This window comes from Agelaius phoeniceus, chromosome 5 (genome assembly GCF_051311805.1).
Source record: "Agelaius phoeniceus isolate bAgePho1 chromosome 5, bAgePho1.hap1, whole genome shotgun sequence".
Lineage (NCBI taxonomy): Eukaryota > Metazoa > Chordata > Aves > Passeriformes > Icteridae > Agelaius > Agelaius phoeniceus.
In genome coordinates, this window is record NC_135269.1 from 8,269,470 (window position 1) to 8,294,366 (window position 24,897).

Consider the following 24,897-nt stretch of genomic DNA (forward strand, 5'->3'; position numbering starts at 1 on the left):
GGGTACTTGCGTGCAAAGATTGTGTCTGCCTGGTGAGAATCTGTACCACACTGATAGTGAGGGCAACCTGTCTGGCACTATGTGTTCTTTGCTGAGAGTTTTCTGTATTCACAGGGAGTTGTTCCAGGAATGTACACAGCAGCACTTTTCTGGGATTCCCTGTGAGTTCCTGTCTCACAGGATGCCCTGTGACACATCCATTAAAAGTCGTAATCTGCTGCCAAAACTGATGAAAATCATCAGGAATTGAGGCAGATGGGACTTCCAGTGTAACTCAGAAATTCCAGTTTCACTCCTTGAATTGATGTGTAGGACATCAGTCACCAACCTAAGTTGTGAATCAACCATTCGTTCTTGAAACTAGGAATTAAAAAATAATTTTTGTTTGGGCTTCATTTTGAAAATCCCAGTTGTCTCTGAAACATGCTGGGTCTAATCAGGTTTAGAGCAATTTAAGATCTCATTTATCAGGTGTGGATCTGTGCTGCCTCACAGCTTCTACACTCAGTTAAAAATTATGTCTAAGTGGGAGTCAAATGCTGGCACTAGAAGGCAGGCAATTGCATCTTGGTGGTATTCAACATTTGTGAGTCCCTCTTTTTCCTGGCCAAAGCTGTGTGGAAGAGGAGATTCTGCCCATAAAGCTCCTCATGGAGCAGAGCAAATAAGAATCTTTCAGTACACAATATAGTACAAAGAGACAAAATAATCCAGTTTATTTTGGATGATTGATTAATGGGGATATTGCTCATACACCCAGTGTATGACATTTCCTATTACTTGTTCATATCATTGGAGACTTAAAGGATATAAATATTTAGGAATTTCCCAGCAGTTGGGTTGCCACATGTCTGCTGAACACATTAAAGGGGGAAAAGGGTGAGTTGTATTCCATTTATGAATGCTGTAGCTATCTGAGCAACTCTGAATAACATTTCTGACACTGTCAAGGGAAAATTTTCCACAGCAGTCTCAATACAGATTCAGCAATAAGGTCTTGTCTCCCTGACACAGCTAGACATTTAAAGGATGTTAACAAAGGCAGAGGTAGTGGGAAGGGAGTGATGGCACTGAAGGAAGTTTACAGTGCTCTGAAGCTGATGCTTCTTTCCATAAGACAAGTCACAAGAGAGCTAAAGCCTCTGTATATGCAATCAAAGTGAACATTTAGCAAGCAGCTGTCAAGCTCTGTATAAATTCATCACTTCCTTGGTTAATGTTTATACCTGGCACCGTAACAGTTAGTTAATAAATAGCTCATTTGTGTGAAGAACTGGAGATGGTAAAAACCAATAAATATCTGTAACAAACACCCATGCAAATCCCCCACCTGCATTTCTTTTTGTGAAACACCTGTTGAACTGATTGCAAAGCTATTCTGTGGCATGACATCATTCAGTTCTATGAAGTGACTACCAGTGGGTCTGCTCACAGCATCTATAATTAGCTCCTTACCTCTAAGTTTCAGTGATTTGAGCAGCACAGTGATGTAAATGTTTTAAATCAGCTCCTGGAAATGCCTTTGAAACCAAGCAGCACCTAACATGGGCATCAGCACTACACATGTATGTCAGGCTTTCTCCTGCAGCTTAACCTGGGCCTTACAATTGTGGGAAATACTTGGAGAAAACTCCAGAATGTTCTGTCTGTGAACACATAGCTGTGGATCTCAAGGGATCCTGGAGAGGATGAAAGCTCTGCTTGCTCTAGGTTTACCACCCCTGAATTACCTCAGAGCATCATTTAGCATTTTTGTAGAGATATGTTCCAGTAGATAAAAGCCAGGAATGGTCTCTCATGGGGAGGGGGAGCCTCTCAGAAATTGGTAACGCTTTAATGTCCACTGCTCCTGGGTGTGACAGCAGAACTGCTGGACACAGTGCAGGAAAGGGGCACAGACAGAACCACCCTGCACAGCCTGACCAGGAGTGGTTTGTAACACCAGACCATACATCATACATCATATTTTGTATAGTTTCTAAAACTCTAGTCTTAGTTTCCAGTTCTGAAGAGACAATACAGTCCCCAGTCACAAATTCTAACAGGAATTCATGAAGTAGAAGTCCAAAACAGACCACTTGCTTAAAAACCAGATACCTTGATTTCAGTGCTTCTGTTTCACAGAGTCTGTTTCCTTCTTCCCTTGGATCAGTCTTGTCTGACATTTGTTTAGCAGTCTGGTAAAATTCAAAAGAAAGAATAAGAATTCAGTGTGTGGTTTTTTATTATGGCCCTTTTAGATGTAGGGGAAACAAATACACACCCACCCCACCCCTGCCCTGATCTTGTACTGAAATGCTTTTTGCAAACTAGAAAGTATTTTCTAATTTTGATCTTATAATTTCAACTAATCCTTCAAATCTTCAAACAGTTGCCACAAATCAATTATGTTTTCAAGTCAGAGATAGTATGGAGCTTACAATTGTTTTGTGTCCAATATGTGCGTGTGAATGAGAAAATTAGATATTTATGTGCATTTGTAATCAATCTTCTTGGTTGTTAGATTTTTGATATGATAGTTTGAGAACTATCAGCAGTCCGACTTGCAAATTTAAATGCCATTTCTTCCAGTGGTGCCAAGATCAAAGTGAGCAGAGTTAGAAGCATATGCCTGACTGAGGAGTTTAACAGAACTTCTAAGTCTCTCATTTTAGTTGTAACCTAAATTACTCCAAATACCTGAGAAGCCATTCCAATTTGCTTTGGATTTCCAAGAGAGAGGCATAGGGGTATTTACATTCATTGTTTAAGTGTCAGTAGTACTTTTCAAGGAATCTGACAAAGCATCAGATTACGTAAAAGTAGAAAAAGAAATTCAAGAGTATCTTCACTTTTTTAGTGGGTTGTACCTGGCCCACCTGAGAGGCAAATTTTTGCAAGCTCAGTGAAGTAAAATGCAAAATTTTATCAGCCTATTTTTTGAAATACATGCTTAAAAGTAACATTCTCTAAAACCAACCTACCCATGTGACTCAAACTGTGGTAGCCCCAGTCATGTTAAAAAAAGTGTTACTTGTTATTGTTCTTCCCCTTTCAACTACCTGGAGACTTCTCTTCTCCAGGCTGAACAACCTCAGCTCTCTCCAAAGGAAGGGAAAAGCTGGTGGATTTTTTTTCAGGAGATATTGGTGGAATGGGAATGCTGGGACATGACAGGAACATTTTGGGAGCCATGAAGAAGGGAGCTGACAACAGGCTAAGGGGTAACACTGCTTTTTGCAGTGTATTTCTGAAACAACCCACTTTTATTTCCCCTGCATGGATATAGATGGGTGAGGCAGGCAGCCTGTCACCTCCCAGGTACCTGCTGCATATTTTCCCTGTTGCAGTGAAATTCCCTGTGAATTAGTGTGTGTTATCCAGGAGTGTATCCTTCATTTACATTTATTACAAATTAATGCAACACTTTTTGCAGTGCAGATTTGATGCTGTAACTGCTGTTCACATGAGCAGTCTCATTAAATACAAACCTCATTAAACACAAATACAAGGCTCATGGGCAGCTACAGCAACACAGGAAATCCAACACACTTAAACACAGTTGCAAACCAGAAATTAGTAGGTATGATGCTGAATGAAATGGAGTGAGCAGCGCAGACCAGGGCAAAGTGCTGTATATGATGCCCCAACCCTTCACATAAGGGACAATGGCATTTCTGACAGTAGTCAAGGTCATTGTGGAAGTCCTCTGACCCAGTTACAGTGCAGAGATCCAGCTTGCCATACAAGTCCTTCAGTTTTTTTCTCAGGCTGTACAGAAACCTTGTTTATGCCCTTGGACAAGGCAACAGTATCAGACTTAGATTAGTAAATCTTTTGAATGTGAGCACAGCCTATGCCACAGAATCTGGGGCTGGACAAAAGTGTTTAAAATGATTTTCTGTCTTGTGGAAAGCAACCAAAAATGCTCTTACCAGAAAAGCCAGCTACTGACAGCAGTTTTGAGTGGCTCTAGTAGGTTTGCATATGCAGACATATTTGTTTGCGTAGGCCAAAGGGGAGTAGCATGTTGCAAAATATTTTAAGAACCCAAAAAAAAGAGACACTGAGCTGAAGTGGATTTGTAAACCTCTTGAGAATGAACAATATGCCTTTTTAGTAAACCAGTTGTGCATAGAGATCAATGTACACAATTAAAAGACTAATCCTGCTGTAAGTTCACCTCAAGTATTTCATGAATTTCACATGATCCACCCACTTTTTTTTCTGTACCTCTGCAATTACCATATCAGCAGCAATAATTCTCTGTTGTTCAAGTGCCAGATACAACATGGCTCTCACATTCCTGAACATGGCACATTTTGCTGTTCTGTTTGTTTGTTGCTTCAGAACAAGGTAAAATTTTCCTCACTTGCACACCTCACTGAACTTCAACCCACTCTTTGTCATCTTCTTAATCAGTGATTTGTTTGTCTTGATCCTTGGCTCTCCGTTTCTTATATGTAGTTTAAATTTTGTATGAAATCCATGTCAATCAAATGACTTTTTGAACCACTTCTAGTTTTCCCCTCTGATCATAAGTGTGAAGTATAGGATCATCTAACTTCTTTTTCTCCCTTCCACAAGCTAGAAAATATGAAGCAGCTCCTTTCCAACTGCAGCATAAACATTTTCATGCAATATTTTAATTTACAGATACTCTTCAGCAATATAAAAGCATCATGAGCACCATCTCAAGATTTTGCTTATGTAGTAAAGTTAGTCTGGGTAGATAAAGCAGTAACTTTCCTGCCTGTGTGTATGCACAGGACAAGAGCTGATTATTCCAAATTATCTTACTTCCAGTCCATTTTAGTTGAGAAGTACATTTGCAATAGCTGAACAGAAAGAACTCCCCTTGTAGATGTGAATTTACACATTTGCAACCACAGAAGGTGCTCATCTTGCCACAAAGAAGAATTAAGCAAATATGAGAGTAACCCCCTTATCAACATTTAATTATACAGTGTATAGGAAGCAGTTGCAGATCAGGCTTCCAATGTGCTGTGCTTTGTTCAAGCACTGAATTAGGTTTTAAAAACCATCTTTCAAAGAACGTTTGTTTTAATTTTTTTTTAATCATACCAATGAGGTGATCAATCACTGAATTTGTGATCATGTGCTGTTCATGTGTTTACCAGGTCTTCCAGGTCTTTAGCATATATAGCTGATTTCTCTAATGTAAGAAAAAAACAACAAACCAACAACAAACTGGTATATATCCTAGTTATATAAACAACAATAAGATATAGAATATTAGGTAAATAAACTTTTTTGGGTCACTCCTCAGTGACAAATACTTTAACTGGTGGGTTTAAATGACAAGTTAAAGGTGTTCTCTCTCTCAGTGTGAACAGAGTCTACAAATTGAAAGATAGAATTTCTTCTATTTCCAGAAACATTTCTTGGGTATCATAGTAAAGGATGAAGAAAAGTGCAATTTCTCTATCAGTTCCAAAAAAAAAAAACCCCAAACCCCAAGGGATTGAAAGACAGGCTGTTCTTGCACTGTCGTTGCCCCATGGCAAATGAGTTAGCATCTCTATTAAAGCAATTGACATCTCAGTACATTTGGAAAACAAACAAGAGAATATCTTAGCTTTATCTTTGCCTGTGCATCCATAAATGAGCTCATCTCAAAAGCTCTGAATCTCTAAAGACTCCACAAATCTACAGTGGAGCAATTTCAGCAAAATGCTTGATACCAAAAGATTGCAAGATTTATTTTTATTTCAGGCAGGATTTCAGAGGAACAGATTTTGAATTGCCTGAATTAACACATTTACAGATCTGGGGAGAATAAACGCCCTGTCGGGATGTGTTGAAATACGAGCACACGGTGCAAAACCACCCTGTGAGTTATATCTCTTTTTTTAGTCACACTGACATAAGCAATGATTTTTAAGCTATTGCCTGATTGCTGAACTCAATTTATTTAGCTTCCTCAAAGTCTCTCTGGATCTCAGAAGCACAACCCTTCTTTTAAAAAATATTACTAATTCCATCCGGGACCTGCCAATAGTTATTGCACAAAACAATTTGTGACAGCAAATGTAACACAAGGTAGGATTTCCTTGGTGTACATCACTATGGTTTAAATGTTTAAACAGTTAAAATCAGTTTAAAATGTCATAATCTTATCCTCTCTCTGTGCATATATATATATATAAATAATACCCAGTTCCATTCACAATTGTTCTTTCTGACAGACTCCCACTCAACTCACAAGTCCGAATTCACCCAGGAGGACAGCAAAGCCAGAGTGGAAAAGCAGAATGCAATGCTTAGTTTGAGTTGTTCCCTGCTAACATACAGAAGCTCTTAAGTGCTGAGGCAGGGAACTTGTGCTTTGTCCTGGTCAGAAGCTGGGAGCTCTGCTTCTTACGTGACATAAAGCAGGATGGGTAGTGTGGGGCAATCGAGTGGGAAGGAAAGATGCAGCTATAACTTTAATTTGCAGGTTAAAAGGATTCTGGCCTTTCTGAATCAGCACCAGGTCTCTGTCTAATCTTCTTCCTCCACTCATGTTGCAACAGAGAGTTGCCTAAGTGAGCTATGTTGGCTCTTTGCCACTCAATATTTCCCTTCACCGGGGAAACCCCCAGCTGGCTTTTAAAGCCAGCTTTATGGCCCGAGGATAGTGCCAAAGGCAGGAGGAGGGCCTCACCACCCTCTGGAAGAATTTGAAGGTAAAGATGGGGGTGGGATCACAGGAGACAAGCTCATAGCAAGCCATTCCTTCCACTTTATTAGCTGATGTTTGACACATTGATCATCCCTGCTTTTTTTACTACTATTATTTCAAAGGAGAGTTGCCAGAACTGATTCATTGTGTTTGGACAAGCAAATAGGAAGCAGTGTGCAAACTGCCTTGTCTTTGACAACATATAAGCTTATAGAGGAAAAAAAAAAAAAAGCTTCAGAAAGTGCTTTGTCTCTGCCATCTAGCAAGCATATCCCTCCAAGAGGAAGGTCTGTGATTCAGGGGGAAAATCCCATGACAAAGCCTTCAGCCCTAATAATTGCATGTAAAAGAGATTAAGTCATGGGAAACTCTTGCATGAATAAAAAGAAACATGCAGCAACATGAAACACGCCAAACTTCAGGTTTCACCGCCAGCTTGAAACGTGGGCCGTGCTTAAGAGCACTGTGTCCTGGGGTACCTATGAAAAATGCATATTTTATGATTGGCTTTTCACAAATATTAAAATGAATATTATATGTGTTGTGTTAGAAAGTAATGCTGTATTAATTTTCTTAAATAGTGTGTTAAATATAGTTTTAGGTTATAACAAAATGTTGAAATAGAAACTATGCTGGGTAGGATACTTTTTTTTTCTAAAGAAAGGACTCACACTGAGGTAGCAGCCACAGGATACCTAAATCTTTCAGAGAAAGAGAAATTATTGCTCCATTATCAGGAGAAACTAACAACTTCCTGCCTCGGGTAGGACGACACTATTGGGATTAGGAGGAAGAAGTTGACGATGACCAGACAGAATCCTGTGTTTGAATAGAATTTATGCCTCATGTATGAAGTGTATGAATATGTAACAGGCTATTGTTTTTAAGGGTTAATCCTCTGTTAACGTGTGTCCTTTTTCGGGCTTATGCTACCCAGAAAAAGATACCCGGACATCCGTAACTCTTTGTCTCTATTGTCTCATATTGTCCTAATTCAAATGGTCCAAATTATTATTACTCTAATTGTACTACTATTTTTATAACCATTTTATTACTATTAAACTTTTAAAATTTTAAAAACAAGTGATTGGCGTTTTTCACATACCTGTGTCCTTCCAGCGAGCACAGGGCTCATTTGGAGGCACAGACACAGGAGGATGGCCTGGATTTACCTCAGGCATTCCACAAGAGCCCTGTGCCTACATGGAAATGGGGGCAACTGGGTATTCTCCAGGATTTACACGACTGCTGCTCCACGCTTGGGGGAGCTCAGTGGTGTCCAGGTGGCCTGGAAAATTCGGCTGTGTCTTCAGGAACTCTTAGGGCAAAGCAAGGCAAAAAACAGCAGAAAACTTAAATTTGTTGTGTTATTGGTTTGGATTTTTTTCATCTAGCCCGTGCTAGGGTGGGAGCCGGCAGCCCTGGCCCCACCAGCCCCTGGTCATCCTTCCGGAGCCATTGCGGTTGCAGCAGAACAGCCGTGGAATGGTGTGAGCGACAGAGAAAACACAAACAAACAAACAAACAAATAAGCAAACAAACAAAAGCAAAAAACACCAACAAAACAACAAATTCAGTTTCGATGAGGCGGGGGAGCGCCCGGAGCCTCCTGGGAAATGTAGTTCGCCCAATCGGCGAGACGAGGACCAATTGCCGCACCACTCCTCTGCTGGGTGTGCTGGGAGTTGTAGTTTTCTCCGTCCCCGTCAGGGCGGTGGCCAATAGCGACGGGGCCAAACAAGACTACACTTCCCAGCGTGCACCGCTCTGCCGGCGCTACCGCTCCGCTGATCTGTAAACAAACATGGCAGCGGGTGATGGCGGCGGCCGCGGGCGGCCCTGAGACTCTGTGAGCGCCGGTGTCTGCCGGGGCTGCGGGCGGGCGGCTCCGCCTGCTCCTCGAGCAGGGGCTGCGGTGAGGCGGATCGGGGCTGGCGGCATACATGGATGACAGCAAGGTAAGGGCCTGCGGGGCCCGCCCGGGAGCTGGAGCCGAGGGGAGCCGGTGAGGCTCTTGGTGCAGGGAGCCTTCTGAAATCTGCTCTTGTTGAGCTCTGCTTGCCGCAGCTGATAGCAAGGAAGGGTTGCCCGCTTAGTTCTTGCTTGCAGCGCTTCGGTGCTGCTTCTGCCGTTTCCTTAAACCTCCAGGCATGGACAAAGGCTGGGTACCAGCAGTGGTGTGGTGCAGAACCTCATGCTCTCAAGAGCAGCCTGGATTGATTAGATAAATAGCAGCTGTGCACGAAAGATGAGGTACGAGGGCAGCAGCGTGGGCTGCAGCCTTGTACTGCGTGCTGGAGCTTGGATTCTTCCAGCATTGGAAGAATTTCATGAGAGCAGCACAATAGCATCCCTGAAGGTGTGAGGCTTCCAGCTGAGCAGAGCCGAATGTGAGAAGATGCCCAAGGAACGGATCTTCCTCCTGCTTCCTCCACCCTCCTGCTTAGGGTGCCCCTAAAATTGGGCCTGCAGGGACAGTGGCTGTGCCTGCTCACTGCAGGGCTGGACAGCACAGATCCAGCTGAGGCTGGCTGGTTCAGCTCCCTGGACTGCTGGTTATGGCTTATCCACTGGAATTTTGGTGGAACAAAATTACACTGCCTATGAAGATCTGCTTTAATTCAAAGCAGGAAAAAAATGCTTGACACAATTTCTTAGGGAATAAAGAAATTTAGAAGTGATCAGTAATTTGACACTCCACGATCCACAGAATGGGTTGTTAGGCTGTGAAAGGTTTATGGTGATCTGTTGTTTTAACATGTATGCTATTTTATTTTATTAAGGCTTTGCCTGAAAGCTGTGAAGGAGGTTGGGGGAAATCTGCATCACTGATGTCTCACAGCTCTGGGAATTGCATGAAAGTTTGTGTAATTTGGGCAGTAGTTTAGAAGATCCAGAAGATTTAGTTCTGGAGGTGTATATAATTAATGAACATTATCTGATTTTTATTTCTTTTTATGTTCTTCTCTGAATTAGGCTCTTTTTATTACCCAACTTCCAGATTTTCATTTAAAAATAATTTTTGGTCTACCATTGTGTCATGTGGAGTCGTGATAGTATGCCTTTTATTTTTTCCCCTGAAACATTTTTTGACACATTTACTAAATAAAATAAATCTTTTTACCCAGTCAGTAAGTCAAATCTTTGGTCTTTTTTTTTCTTTTTTAAAATGGATGTTGAGTTGAATAAGAAAAAAAACCAGAGTGGAATATTCACTCTTCTTGCTATCTTCACCCCCAAGTACAGTTTTCATAGTTCATGAGGCTGCAGTTCACCTTGAGGGGTTGGTGACTCCATTCAAGAGATGCCATTTCCCTTAGGAGGGCTCTTCCTATTGCAGGTTGCTGTGTCAGGATGAGGCAAGCACTATTTGTACCTCATTTTATGGCCACTGGAGTCAGCATGCCCTTGAAATCTCCTAAAAATTCCACTGAGTCATGCTTTCCTCCTTGCTGAGGGGGTTGGCCTGTGGAAGGACTTTCCCTGCAAAAACTCAACCAACTAAATTGTGTTGGTAGTGTAGTGACCATTCTGTAACTGCCTGCAGCCAAGTTCAGTGTTTGCCTTCATCTAACTGGCACAAAGAATTTAGAGCTGAGCTTGCAGGCTGCAAAGTTTTCCCTAATTCATAGTGCATTTTAATTTAGCCTCTTGTCTGATTTAACAGGGCATTAGAAGAATGGTTCTTGTCAACACATTCCTCAAGATTGGAAGGAAATAGCAAGAAATAAAGGGAGAGGTAGAATATCTTAACATCAGATCTAGAAAAATTTCATGTTTCATTTCAGAAGGATGTTCTTTAATTATTCCCACACACAAAAAAAAAAAAATCAAAAACCAACCAAATAAAAAAACTCCAAACCTCCCAAACAAACAAACAAAAACCAAACAAAAACCCAAACAAACAAAAAACCCCAAAGAACCCCCACCCAAAATAGGACCTCCTTTTCTTCTATAGAACTGCTTTTAACCTAGGGATTGTTCAGGTACTGGCCTCACTTCTCGCTGTGATTTGAGCTATTGGGTGTGGAAGGGAAAGAATTTAGTGATGTAGCTGTTACTTGCAATTAATTCATGTTAAAACATCAGTTGTGCATCTCTGAAGTCTTTGGACAGAGCAAAAAAGAGAAGCTCTGTTATGGTGGCTTCAGCCTTTATAGGTGAAATTTCTTGGCTATTTTACAAGACTACATATAACATTTGTATTTGTTATCTGCATTGGGAAGCAGAGAATAGAGACTAGGGTAAGAACTTGATAACTCTTGCTAGTCAACATTAAAATACTGTTTTATACAGCTAACTGCAATCTTTTGTATTAATTACAGAGTTTTTTATAGGGGACACTGACAAGACTTACTTTAGTAATTAGCTTTTCAAATGAGAAACAGAAGTTTGTAATGTCACTTTTGTTATTCCAGTGAAGTTAAAACCAAGCAAACAAAAACCAGACCACCACCAAAAATGGTTGGGGTTGTTTGTCTTTTATTACAAATATTCTTGTCTTGCACAGAAAAGATATATTACTATATTTGTGGGTCCAGCAAGTGTTGATTTCTTGCTCTGGTGTTCATGCAGCTTTCCTTTCCAAGGGAGCACATGGTGTTCCAGCAGGGGAAGGCTCTCAGCAAAGAGCTACACCCAAAGAGCTGGGTTGCTTTCCACACAGCCTGCCTGTGAGACATCAAATACTCAGTCCTGTGGTCCTGAGTCATAATTATGGGGATGCAGGTGTCCCTTGGAGGGAGTGTGGGAGCAAGCCAGGTGTGAAATCTTGTGTTTCAGATACAGAGCTTGAGGGGTCTTTGGCCATGAGCTGTCTTGTAGCCCCTGACCCTCACTGCTGGGGCTGATGGGGATCAGGGAGAGAGAGATGTCCCAGGCAGTCCTGGAGTCAGCTCTGGGTAATGCTCTGAATGCCACAGCAGGAACACAGCTACTGTGGAGATGACCTCAGTTGCTAAGGAGGTGGGCTGCTCTGTCTTCATCCTTCAGGGCTTTTTCAGAGTGTGCAGGTTCTCAGTGTGCTGGAGAAGTCTTCCAGCCAGGATCATATCTGTGAGAAACCATGCCTCACGTTTTAGAATTTTAAAAGTTTTATTGAATCATAACAAGGGACTGGATAAGGAAAAAAGGGACAGTGTTGGGTGCTTAGCTGCAGCCAGAGGCACACCACCCTCACCCCTCACAACCCTACTTATGCTATTGGTGAGCCAGCCCTCCCCACACTTGTACATCTGTCACTCCTCCAACCCAGCTTCTCCTTCCTCCTGCCTCTTGGAGTGTGCAGTCCTTCGTGCTTCAACCTTCCCAATGGTTGGAGATAACTTTCAACATTACAAAACTTATTTATAGATAAATATTAAAAAAATACATAAGTATATATATAAAACTAGGTCTTAGCAAAACTTCTTTCATCCTTATAACATACAGTCAACATTTATGAGAACTAACATCCCACTATCCATTTATTACAATGTCCAAACATAAAGCATTCTCATTACTGCTTGCTTGGAAATATAAAACCTTAACAGCTTTGGTTATAGTTTGATAGGAGCAATTTCAAATCATTAAATGTTTTAAAAAGCTCCTGCTCAGCATTGCTTAGATGACACATCTGCTCATATTTGCAAGGAGCCATTAAAATGGAGGAGGTTCAAGCCTCTAAACAGTTTTATTTCATTGTTACAGTGGACTGGGAGGATACACATGGTAGAGTTAGCTGACCCTCCCTGAGCCCGAGTTCTAACAGAGACAGCTTTAGGACAGTGCCTGGTTTCTGTTAGTGAGAACTGAGAGAATGTGTAGGGCCCAGTGGTGGACATAATTCCTGTGTGAGGCTGTAAGTCCTTCCTTGGGGAAGAGCAGGGCTGTCACCTGTGGAGTGGCAAGGTGGCATCTGAGTGACTGCTGCCCTGAACTTCAGCACTTACCCATCTGGATGCCTGCCTAACACTTCATGAAAACTTGACATTTATCCCTAGCTCATGCTTTTTTGAAACAGACCTTGCAGCAAAGACAGACGGTATTTTTTATGCCTCTGTGCTGAACATGGCATTCTTAAGACATGAAGCACTTTGTATGGTGAGAGTTTCAGGATTAATATCTGTTGACACATCTGCTTAAGACTTAGATTGTGTTTGCTCACTAAATAGTATCTTACATTTTTGGATCATTATCGGATGCAGTTTGTCTGCCAGTGAAAGTAAAAGAATTGTTTTGGGCATATAAAATGTCATGAAATGGAGGAATAACAAGCATGCTCTCTAGCTGGGTTTTGTACTGCTACTGTGAGTGGTATGCTTTGAATTGGAAGATCAGAAAACTTCATCTTTGTTAGCAGACTTGTGCCTGGCTTAATTTACTTTCTGATTTTGTAGAAAATGTTTGCAAGTGGGAATAGATTCTTCCCCCCTCTCCTGTAACACAGCCCTTAGGTTTTATTTCTTACTAACCATTTTAATAGTTTTATATAAATTCTGTAGATGGTCACCAATTCCATGCTGCATTAAGTTCTGCAGACCTAAACCTTCAGCTGCCAATGCAATGCAGAGTTTGCCTCAGATGGATCACAAGTACTGGTTGATGGGGCTGCTTGTTCATTGGTAAATGAGCTCAGAGCTTGTGGGAGATGCTGACCTGGTCAGTGTGGTCAGCACTGCTGGTCAGTGGTGTGCTGAGCAGTGCCTGGGCTACTGTTGCTTTAATCTGCTAAATTGATTCAAACTTGCAAATGTCATGATGAGGCCAACTCTAACCCAATCTTCTATCTGAGGGGCTCAGCTCCTCAGGGCTGTGAGTGAGGAGCTGATACAGTGTAGCTCTATTATGTGGGCACCTCCTTCCTATGGAGGACCCCTCCGCAGTGCATTTTGGCAAGGATTTTGGAGAGATCTGCTGCAGGCTTCTAATAAAAAATCCCAGAAGTCTGAGGAATTTTCTATATCAGGTCAAGTAATTGCAGCTATTTCCAATTCCAGGTCAAATAACTTTGTGCCTGAACACTGATGGGAGGCAAGAATGAGGTTATGATCTAAGCAGAGTATTAAAAGGAAATTGTGGAGTCACAGAATAGGCTGAGGTGGAAAGGACCAATTGGGATCATCGTGTCCAACTCCAACCCTGTGCAGGACACCCCAAGAATCACACCATGTGCCTGAGAAAAGAGTTATGTTCTTCTATTTCTGAAGTCTGAGTGAACTGAAATGGGAGCTTGGTCAGATCTCTAACTATTGCATGCCTTTATTAATATTTCTATGAAATTTTTTATGATTACTGTTGTTCTGAGTCTTGATTGCATATGACCCCCTGAAAAAACCCCAAATCTCCACTGCTGAATGCTAATAGATCACATTTCTTTATAAAATGCAGAGGAATACAAAGGGACAAAAAATGTTTGCTTGGTCTGTTGCCATGTTCAGCATCAGCTATCACTTCTGCTTTGTGTTCTTTCTGTCACATCAGCACAGCAGTTGAGCAGGCAAGCAGGAATGGAAGCCAGGGAGATGTGGTAATGCTGGATGGGGGCAAAGGACTTCTCAGACCTTTTTTCAGCTGGGTTGCTTAAGGTTCCAGCAAGAGCTTCTAAATATTGGTGAGGCAAAACTGATGAGGATGCAGGGTTTGATTAAATTGCTTACCATTGCTGCCTTTGCAGGGTGATGTGTAATTGTGTGGTGAGCTTCAGGAGCCATGAAGACAGTCTGAGTCTTTGGGGATGGTGTGAAGGCAGATTGTTAGGGTGTTAGTGCTTGGAGTCAAAAGGGAAGGAAGCTTTTCATTATCTCCATAGTCCTGGTGGTTAGAGCATTGGCAGGTAACCATGGTTGAATGGTTGAAGAGGTACAAACCTTTTTCCTGCCCTGAGGGAGCTTGTGTGCAGGGCTAAAATATCTTGTAGGGAGAGCAGTTGGCACAACTGTCTGTAGAAAGGTCTCTGGAGTGACCAAAGGAAAAGCAATTTACAGATAATGGTGGATCCAGAATGCATTTGCCATGTGCTAAGCAGTCTTTAATTTGCTGATTGTGAGAAATGGTGTGCTGGGAACCATTCACTGCCTGAGGCTTTGGGGAGAGGGCATGGCTGTCAGTGCTCCTGTGCAGGATTAGGACTCAGGGTACTTTTTGGTTCACACAGCAGTGTGGTGAGTGCTGGGGGCCCAACCTTGAGTGGCAGCTCACTCTAGTTCTAGAGGGTCAGAACCCAGAGTGGCCAGGGCTTTTTGAGAGAGCTGCAGTGTATGTCTCTACAAGACCTTATCTAGCTCTTGAATTCAAAGATTTACTTTGAAATATCTTGCATCAGCACAGAAAAAGCCTCAGGTGCTCAAAGTCTTTGAGAACTGAAGTACTTTGGCTGTGGTGTGTGTAATGTAATATCCATCAATCTTCCAAGTGCAAGTAATAATAGAGAGCAAATTGTGCCTACAGCCCCACCTGGGAAGATTCTGTGTAGTTCCACCTTCTGCTGAGCTGGGCATGTGGATCACACCATCCATAGCCAGGAGAATGTTTCCATGAGAGGACAGACCTTGCCATGCCTGAAAGGGGACAGTCACTTTCCCTTCCTTAGAGCTCCTGCCCCCTGCCTTGGCCACATCTGGTTAGTTTTATCTTACTTTGAACTACATTAGATTTTCTGAACTAGAAAATCTTAAGGGGAGCACCTTGATAAAGAATTATTTAAACTGTATTCATCAGTTCAAGTGTAAAAGAGCTTCATATTTTTCCCCTTTGCTCTCCTGAATGTATTGTGTTTGTTTCATTATATAGATGTCCATTAAGTACTTTCTGTTCTTTCATTTGCTTATGGTAGGCAGCTACTCCTGAATAAATCAGGAGGGACAATACAGAGAGGGTAGGATTATGTTGGCATGTGATTGTTGACTCACTTTCCAAAGAAAGAATAGGCTCAATTGTATAATCCTTTCTTTCCCTCTTCATTCTGGCACATCAACTCACTATGTTATTGTTTTTATTGCAGCTTGCTAAGTTTGCAGAACAAGTGACTTCTTTGAATGGTAAAAATTACTTGTTTTGTAGCTTTTCACAGTAAAAGTGCTTTTTTAAAAACGATGAACTCTGATATTTTAAACACTGCCTGTCAGAAAAAGTCTGTCTGTGTGCAGGATGGTGAAATACTAAGGCAGCAGTGAAATTCTTGTATGCAGGTGTGTGTGTTAGGTGTATTTCTCCACACCCCCTCCAGTCAAACAGTGTGGTCAGAATGCAAATAAAGAGAAATCCTCACTTCAGAGGGAGCTGGGGTGTGTGGCTGATGTAATGTTTGCTGGGTGATACTGCCCAATACCAGTCAACTAATCTTCAGACCATATTTAAGATTTTCTTGTGCCATGCCCCCATGTTAAGAATAAAATATTTGAGTGGGGTAACACAGAGTAAACTGGGGTTTATTTTATTTTTTTTTTACTTTTTATTTGTAGCAGGAAAATCTCTCAGACCCGTAAAAAGGAGCTACAAAGAAGAGGGGAAAGTGATTGCAAAACCTTTGTTCCATAGGGCAAGAAACTAGAGAGTTACATTTCTGCAAGGGGGATCTACATTAGGAGCAGGGAGGGTTCAGCACTGGCAGGTTGTGTGAGGAGACTCACCAGGCTGTGGAGTAATGTTTTGTAGGTAAATATGGCCAGAGTGGTGATGTACTGCTGGAGCAGAGGCAACAGAGATAGGACTTGGTGTGACTGAGTTCCCTGTTTAGTAAAATTCCTCAAGATTCCTTTGAAAGAAATCCAAGGAAGCTCAGGTCTAGTGAGGAATTCTGAATTTAGTGTAGGCTGAAACTGTTGACTGCAGCAAAACTAAGTTTTGCATTATATTGATAGAAACAAATACATTTTTTTCTAAATTTAAGTGTTAATCTCTATAATATAGTATTTCCAGACCTGCTAGAGCAGGGGCTGTTGGTGATATGAAAGCAGTTTCACTACAAGCTGATTATGCCTCCTCAATAACCAGATACCCTCATAGTGTGTTCAGTTCTGGGCTCCCAGTATGAGAGAGAAATAGAGCCACTGAAGAGAGTCCTGAAAACCTCAGAGCTCAACATTCTTATTTCCTCTGTTGCTCCAGGATGGATATGCAAGATTTTATACTTGAGACTCCTAGTAGTTACTGTCACACGGTTTCAGCACTGCCTTTGCAGAACAGGATCCTTACTGTGCCCTTCCTTTCCAGGTGGTTGGAGGCAAGGTAAAGAAACCAGGCAAACGAGGTCGTAAACCAGCCAAAATAGACTTGAAGGCAAAACTTGAAAGAAGTCGTCAGAGTGCAAGAGAGTGCAGAGCCAGGAAGAAGCTGAGGTACCAGTACCTGGAAGAGCTGGTTTCAAGCAGAGAGCGAGCCATCTGTGCTCTCAGAGAAGAGCTTGAAATGGTAAGGAACTATCATTTAACCTAACCCTCAGTATTGTCTGGGACCTGTCCTCATGAACACCTGTTCTCAGGACCACAGTGACTGACAGTGGCATTTGGCTGGCCAGGAGGGATCAAAACATCAGATGCATCCAGCTGTTTGCCTGCTTTGGTGTGTATAATACAAACTGATATCACAAGTTATCTGCTGGTTCTGAGCTGGAAGAAAGCAAAGGGAGTGCCATTACATTTGAGTCTGTTGTCTTTGAAATGTCTGCTTTTGAAAGACCTTTGACAGAGGTAGATTGTGGGAAGAGGTGTTGAAATATCAAAGGGCAAGCATATATCCACAGAGTGTCATTGCTTCTCTGTTGGGGAGGTGGATTCTTGCAGCATGGTTCTAGGATGTGTAAGATGGGGGTCCTGGCCAATTAAGCAGCATTAACCAAAGAGAATGTTTCATCTGGAAATACAGACACAGTGGTGTCATTGAAACGTCAACAAAGCTGAGAATGCTGTACTGACCTGACTTTAGGTTTGTTTGAATAGGCAGGGCTAATCACTACGAGTCAGCAGGTTTAGGATCAGGTGAAAAGCCAGCCAACTGTCCACAGTTTTTTGATGTGCCTCAGGGTTTGGCAATGAAGGATTTAAGATGAAGGAAGTAGGAATAAGGCACGTGTGCTTCCACTGTGCCTTGCACAATTGGAAAGGACCGCTCAGTAGTCCATGAGCCCCAGAGTCATGTGAAATATTTGTTTTTAATAGGCCATGAACTGGAACGGTATTCTCGCATGCCAGCAGTGCGAAGTTGCACAGAGTGTTCCATGTTGTTTAATAATTACAGCATTCTGTCTAGGGCTGCCTCTGAGTAGCAGTTTATTGACTGAAAGAGGCTTTGCTGGGACCAGGTATGCGGCCGTGGCCACGTGCTCAGCTCATTAGGGCTCTGCAGTTTCGTAAGAGGCTGCAGCTCAGTACGTTCAGACCTTACATGAATCTACCGGAAGGTAAAGGTTCCAGCCCCGTTTTGGCTGCTGATGTGATCCTGGCAGTTTGCTAAGGCCTAATGTGTTTGTGTGTTTCAGTACAAGCAGTGGTGCATGGCCATGGACCAAGGGAAAATCCCCTCGGAAATAAAAGCCCTGCTAACTGGAGAGGAGCAAGGCAAAGCACAGCAGAACTCAACCAAACTTGCCAAGGCTGCAAAGACAGAGGCAAACAGCAGCAATCCCTGTAAGTATCCAGCCTGTGATTAATTCCTGTTTTGTTACATCTTTTGTGGTGTAGGAGGGTGGCTGTGGTGTAGGAAGAAACATAAGGATGTGCTTTTGGGCAGAAATAGTTGATTGAAACAAAGAGCTTAGTGGGTGGTACAAAGACTCTGTGTAATGTTTACATGGACAACACAGAAATTCCACTATAGAGGAAGCTGGGCAATTATTTTAAAAGACTCTCTGTGTTTCAGCAAAGCCTGTGGAGACCTGTGAAGACCTTAATTTCTTACAGCATTTTCTGGTTTTTTTTAATGCAAGCTAAATGGAGCACATTAAACATAATTGAACTTTAAAAACTTTACTAAGAAAAATTTATTCTAGCTGCAAGCACTTCAAGAGAGAAATGCTGGACTGGGATTTCCTATGAAGTCTTCTTTCTGACTCCTTTGTGCTTGTGCAGGGAATGGAATGGGTTTCTTCTGGGAATTGGAAAGTGAGAAGACCATGTGATATAAAGTCATATTCCTGATAGATATATGCAAAGGGAGAGAACTAAGATGTGGCATGGGCAATTCTGTATCTTACTTCTAATTTTGTAATAGTTTGTGCTACAGGCTAAATTACACTTCTCTGAAATTTTTAAAAAAATAGGAGTTTTTAGCTTTATGTTTTTAAGGATCAACATGAAAACCACTTTTCCAACCATATCAATTTTCCCCCCCGTGCATCATTCTCAGGAGGGCGATGCAGAACCTTCCGCGCTGCAGCAGAGGTGGCCTGGGAGCTGGCAGGAGGGAGAATGCTGTTCTGAAGAGTGGATGCATCCCCAGGTGCAGGGGAAAGGATCCCAGTCTGTTCTCTTCTCTTTGCTCCTCCCCACATGAAATTCTTTGATTATGGTGCTCCTAAGGCTTTGTGGGTGGGACTTTTGGAGCAGCAGGTGTTGGTGTAAGTGGAGCCTTGTTCTTCCTTTCTCTACACTGCCCTCCCCAAATACAGCAATGGCAGCTTTGGGGCATTCCCAGCACAAGAGTGAGGCTGCTTTTATATCAGAGCCCAGAATTAGGCTGGCTTTGTGTTTGGTGGTTATGTGGTTGTTAACTGTTGTGGGAGTGTGGGAGGTTCTGTAAAAGAAAACCAAGAGAAGGATCTTGTAACAGCTTTGCTAAAGCCAAACCCAGTATTGTAGGGTGAGGAGAAGGAGCTGGATCAAAATGTTTCAGTAAGATTTATAGCAATGTCATTTGTAACCTAAAGGGAGATGTTGCTCTTGCCATCCATCTTTAAATCAGCATGTCTTTTGTGTGACTGGGATTCTTAAAGAGATACTAGATACATTTCCTGCTTGTCCTGGTTTAGGGCAAATTTGGGAGGAAACTTCCAAACAGGTCCCTCTAGAAAGCAGATTCAAGCGACCCCCCTGCCCCCCCCCTCCAACTGGTTTGGGAAAAAATTTCCTTGGAGAAAAGTGGAAAAAGTCTGTTTGTTTAACAAGCAAAGTATTCACAAGCATTAAAAAAAAAAAAAAAAAAAAGAATAATATTAAACAATAAAACCTCTCCCTGTTGTGAAGAGATGGCAAATTCAGAAAGTCCTTTTCATCGGGTGTGGCTTGGCTCGCCCAGGCTCTTCTCCTCCTGCACTGCAAAATGCTCCATCCCAGGCCCTGGTGGGCTACAGGTATGAGCTCCTGGTGTTTTTCTGGGTTTTCAATTCAGAGCAGGGCCAATGACTTCCAAGAAAAAGAAATGCCACAGTGTGGGGAACTTTTCTGCCTCAGCTAGCTAAAAAAGCTGACCAAAGGCAAAGGAGAGCTCTGCCCTGCTGTCCATGCTGCAGACAGCACAGTCTGTGAGAGACAATGCAGGGGAGCAAGTGCAGTTTCTGCATACAAGCTGTGCTCTGCTTCTCCTGCCCTTTGCTCTCAGAACCAGTCTTAAAGGTGCAGAACTTAATATCCAGCATAAACAGAACAGACAACTGGGGCTACAAGCATCATAAAGTCACCTTAGGGCACTGCTTCTGCCCATCCTTCTTCCAGCGGGTGCATTTTCCACGCACTGTGCTCCTGGGAAGACAGTCAAGGTGTCCCTGCAGCCTGCTTCCAGCAGGGGAACAGCTGCCATTCCCTCTCACCCACTGCCCTGATACCTTTCCATAGCTGCCTACATTTTGGGCCCTGGTACCTCTCTGGACAGCAACTTAATGTGAGTTCTGCAATGCTGTCCTGGTTTCCCAGCCGAAGACAATGCCAGGAACTGGGAGCAGGGAAAGCAAGTGGAATCAGTTTGGTTTTGTAGCAAGAAAGGTGATGGCAAAACTCTTGTGGGCTGATGACCAAGACATGTACTCATCCAGTTATTGAGAGATAACCTGCCACTTTCCTCAGACTGCTCTTTCTCCTGGATATGCTTTTTGTATTCATATGATGCAATATGGAGAGTGGAGCTCCTGGGATTTTCAGAGGGTGTTTGGCTTGCTTATTCTGTTTTGTTTATGACTGTGTCTTTCTCTGTATTTTATGAAATGCATGGAACATTTTTTAATCTTATATTTTCAGCATTGTTTCATAGAATAAATATAACAATGAATGACTTTGCTAGACCGAGTGTTGCCTTTTTTTTGTGGAACTAATTGGGTCTGTTTAGCATTGTGTCAGTTCAGGATGGGGTGAAGACACTGAAGATAATCAAGAGCTGTGTTTCAGTGTACAGCACAATTGTTTTCAGATTTCCATTCGAAGCACCTATATATTGAACCTTAACACATGGGTTTAGGTTTATTCTTTAGACCCTGCAACCAGGCACTCAGTTAGCAATTACTAAAAATGTTGCACTGACACACAAAACTATTAAGAGAGGTTGAGTCTCACTGAAGTAGAGATGGGGAGGATGTGAGTTCATCTTGTGTTGTCCATGTCCTATCCTGCCCACCCCATCCCTATCATCCACCCTCTGTATCTGAAGGTCTTTGCTGCAGTTTGTCCTGAAAGATAGTGATAAAACCAACCCCTAAGTTTGGGATTTTTGTTGATGTCGAATCCTTACCTGTTCATTTTCCTGGATTTTCTGGAAGAAGAAAAACCCTAGGCCAAATGTTCAGAACTATAGTCTGCCAACCTTGAGGCTGGCCTTTATAACATGAAGTGTAATGGATTATTTTGGGTTAGAATTAGTCTTACACAGTCCACTTTCAGATGTAAACCATGTCTTGTAATTAGACACGTTTCAAATGTTATGCAGATGCTTAAGTGTCTTTCAGAATCAGGGATGTAGAAAACATTGCAGAGCAGTTGTGATGTGTGACCAGAACAGCTCTGCCCAGCACTCAACACGACAAACACAGCTCTGATCTCGCCAGAAACACTCTGCTTGCTTTCTTCCCTTTTTGTTTCACATGCTGTGAGACCAAACAGGAAGCCTTTCAGCAGAAAGGTTTCTTTTCTGGAGGAAATGGAGAGTGGGAATTTCTCATTGTGGTGAGCAGCAGTTTCTTCTGTTCCTTGTCATGGTGGCTCCTGCTTCTTGGCTTAGTCAGCACTTGACATTACAAGGCTGTGTTTGGCAAGCCTGGCCCCAACTCTGTGGCACAGATAGTGGTGCCCATGCTCTGACAGGTTCCTTGTGCTTTGTGCAGATGGGCAGGAGGTCTGTTACTGCCTCCATCATCCTTGATTGTCTGCAAGCAAAAAAATCTGTCACACATAGTTACAGCTCTAACTGCACCTTTTCCATCTGCACTAGATGCTGTAGTCCATTACCAAATGTAGGATTTCCAGCAGCAATCATTCATTCAAGTTCTATGGCTTCCATCATGTAGCAGGTCGTGCTGTGTTATACATTTTTTGGCCTAGCTGGGTTTCTGGGAGTCCTTTATTTTGAAACTTGAAGTCTAGCAGTTCCCCTTGAAAACCAGCAAGTGTTTGTGGTTCATGCTTGTTTGCTGCTCTAATGCTCATACTCTTCATCCTTGTTAGGGTGGCTCCTAGGAGTGATACAGGCGAGTCCTCTGGTCAGGAGTTTCATCTAGTTCCCTAAATAATGTAGGGTGGTATAGTCTTACCCTCTTTTTGTGTAGGCTGGGTACAGCCTTTCACATGTTTCTCCTCCAGCAAGTGAGCACAGCTGGTTCTCTCTCACAAGTGCTGAAGAAAGCAAATGAGCCTGAAAATGCCATTCATTTTCCCACTTACCATGGAAATCTAATCTTCAGCCAGACTCATTTGGCAAGCTAAAGGTGGGTATCTCTTGGAAACTGTCCACAGTCCTAAAAATTGCTATCTGTACTATTTGGTGTTTACACCAACCCCACAAATCATGTTAGGGTTAAGTGTAGTAAGACTGAATTCAGTGGATGATGATAGACTAAGCACTGCACTAATCCTTTTGGGGAGTGTAAAGCAAGGATGGACCAGATAGTGGCAGCTTCATAAGACAAATGTGCAGTAGGTCTTGCCTTTTTGTTGCTGTATATATGCTGCATGCACAGAATCCTGCAGTGAAGGGGATACATTTAATTGACTCATCACTTAACTGAGAACATTTTGTAATTATGTGTTAAAAAAAAAAAAGAAAATAATCACAGTCTGCTTTCACAATCTGATAATAAGTGTTAAAGAATCAGTATCCTGTTGAGTGCTTTTCAAATACTATCTTAACTTATATCAGGGGTTTATTTTAATGTAGTAGACAAATTTCAAAAAGCTTCTCTCTTTCTTGAAAGCTGAAATCTGGCCAACTTTGAGAGTGCCTGAGACTGATTGTTTTTCCTTTTCTTTCCCTTTTACATTTTAGGGTGAAGACTAACCTACATCAGGAGTGAATGTAGTTTTTCCTGAAGAGCTAGAGAAGGTTTGGAATCATAACTCCAGTTGCTGCTTTCCAAGAAATTGTAATCTCTATAACTACCTATAAAATTACTGTTTATATAAGAAGTAAATGTTTGAGACAAGTCTCAAAATGCAGAGAAAGCAGAGGAAAAGCTGAAATAAGAACCATAGTCCTCCTCATTGTGCTCAAGAGTTACAGCAGGGGTGACAGAGGATGGGCTGATGTAGAAATCCCTGTTGGAGGTAAGCTGGGCAAAATACCAGTTTGTCAGTTCCTGCTCTTTGTGTCACTGAGCATTAATTTCTCCAAAAGTCATGTCAATAAATTAATTACTTACATGACTCCATTGTGAATTCGTATGAGAAAACATAAGCTTCTAATCCACAGTGAAACCTGAGGTGTCCCACACTGAATAGCACATCAGTGGACTAAAATTCAACTGATGCTGATTTTTGCAATGTGCAGATTTTTGTATGTAGATCTATCATGGCCTTCCAGTGCCTGAGGGGAACCTGCAACAAAGATGGGGAGGGACTATTGACAAGGGCCTGGAGTGTCAGGACAAGGAACAATGGTTTCAAACTGACAGAGAGGGTTTAGATTAGATAGCAAGAAAAAATTCATTACTGTGAGGCCTATAAAAGATTGCCCAGAGAAGCTGTGGATGCCCCATCCCTGGAGGTGTTCAAGATCTGGTTGGATGGAGCTCTGAACAATCTCTAAATTTCAACTAGAAAATGCTGTCATTGGTCAGCTAATGATTTTCAGCAGTGCTTAATAAAAAAACCCAAACAAACAAACAAAAAAAAAACCAACTAAAAAACTTAAACTGCTTTTCAGTTTGGTTTTTTCTTTTTTCTCCATAAAAAGCATTTGGGAGGCAGGAGTTTTGCTTCCATAACTAGTACAAGATTAACTTTGCTTTTTTATGTGTTAGCCTGTATCTCACAAATGGCTGAATCAACACAACTGCTGCTTGAAGCAATTCTTGTGTATGATCTCTGTGTTTGGGTGGGTATTGGTGGCATTCCTAGCTGTGCTGCAGCTGATTAAATAAATGTGTGAATAAAAGACTAAAAGTGAATTATAAAATGTGTGTTTTCATGAGACAGGTTGTTCAGTGTGAATAGAAATAGCCCATGAAAGGTGACTTATTCCCATACCTTCTTTCTCATGGCAACTTTCAGAACACATTTTGATGAAGTTGAGCAGTGCTGCCAACAGAAATGCTGGTGTTTCCAGCTTTGCCATCCTTCCATGGCATGCTCTGAGTGCTTGCTGATGTGAGAGCAGTCCTTTCCTGCTCCCTATCAAACACACACCTGGCCATGTTGCTAGGTCAGTGTTTTCTGCTTTGCATTTCTGGGCTTTTTCTTTCCTCTTCCCTTTCAAATCTCCTTTTTGGAATGCATTCCTTCTTTGGTACAGAAAAAGACTATTCTGTGAATCTCCTTTCTTTCCCAAGTAGCCTGGCAGCTATTTTCAAAAGCTGTCCAGGGTTCCTTTTTCAAAGGACTGTGGATGGGTAACCCTGAGTTACTCTGCAGTTTGTGCCTCTGCACATGTGTACCATACCCACCAACTCCCCCCTTCTGCATTTCACACCCTGTGACATCTGTAAATACCCCTTGTGCACTGCACTGAATGATAGCATCACCCTTCGTAGCACAGGAGCCTCTTGTTTCTCAGCCCAGAGTGGTTTTTGCTTGCTCAAGCATTCTGATGAGCTGTGTGGTCAGGAGGAAGGTGACAGCATTAGCAGACAGCAGTGATGTTGTTCAGTAGATGCTGGGTGTGCATTGAAACAGTTCTGCAAAGGG

At 42.2% G+C, this 24,897-nt stretch overlaps 1 protein-coding gene and 1 long non-coding RNA gene across 4 annotated transcripts; one reads left to right on the forward strand and one right to left on the reverse strand.

Annotated features, from left to right (window-relative positions):
* Positions 1 to 7,366: 7,366 nt before the first annotated feature.
* LOC129120021 (uncharacterized) lies at positions 7,367 to 8,419 on the reverse strand. Its single transcript, XR_008534170.2, has 2 exons — positions 7,770 to 8,419; positions 7,367 to 7,483 (listed from the first exon to the last, which is right to left on the reverse strand). It is a non-coding gene; the product is annotated as an uncharacterized LOC129120021 (long non-coding RNA).
* Positions 8,420 to 8,456: 37 nt separating this feature from the next.
* On the forward strand, positions 8,457 to 24,169 carry CREBL2 (cAMP responsive element binding protein like 2). 3 transcript variants are annotated; one of them, XM_054632290.2, is made up of 5 exons: positions 8,460 to 8,622; positions 15,645 to 15,681; positions 16,856 to 17,053; positions 18,120 to 18,267; positions 23,042 to 24,169. In XM_054632290.2, the coding sequence occupies exons 2-5, from the start codon at positions 15,679 to 15,681 to the stop codon at positions 23,044 to 23,046; spliced, it is 354 nt and encodes a 117-aa protein (XP_054488265.1). In that variant the 5' UTR covers positions 8,460 to 8,622; positions 15,645 to 15,678; the 3' UTR covers positions 23,047 to 24,169. The 3 variants fall into 3 exon arrangements, with proteins under 3 accessions (XP_054488263.1, XP_054488265.1, XP_054488264.1); XM_054632288.2 differs by lacking the exon at positions 15,645 to 15,681 and having other exon boundaries at positions 8,457 to 8,622; XM_054632289.2 differs by lacking the exons at positions 15,645 to 15,681; positions 23,042 to 24,169 and adding an exon at positions 18,986 to 20,850 and having other exon boundaries at positions 8,461 to 8,622.
* The last annotated feature ends 728 nt before the right edge of the window (positions 24,170 to 24,897 follow it).

What these genes read in the sequence shown, in the direction of transcription:
- CREBL2 (XM_054632288.2), top strand. An exon ending in TCAGAGAAGAGCTTGAAATG is followed by an intron (nt 17,054 to 18,119) that starts GTAAGGAACTAT and finishes TGTGTGTTTCAG; the next exon opens with TACAAGCAGTGGTGCATGGC.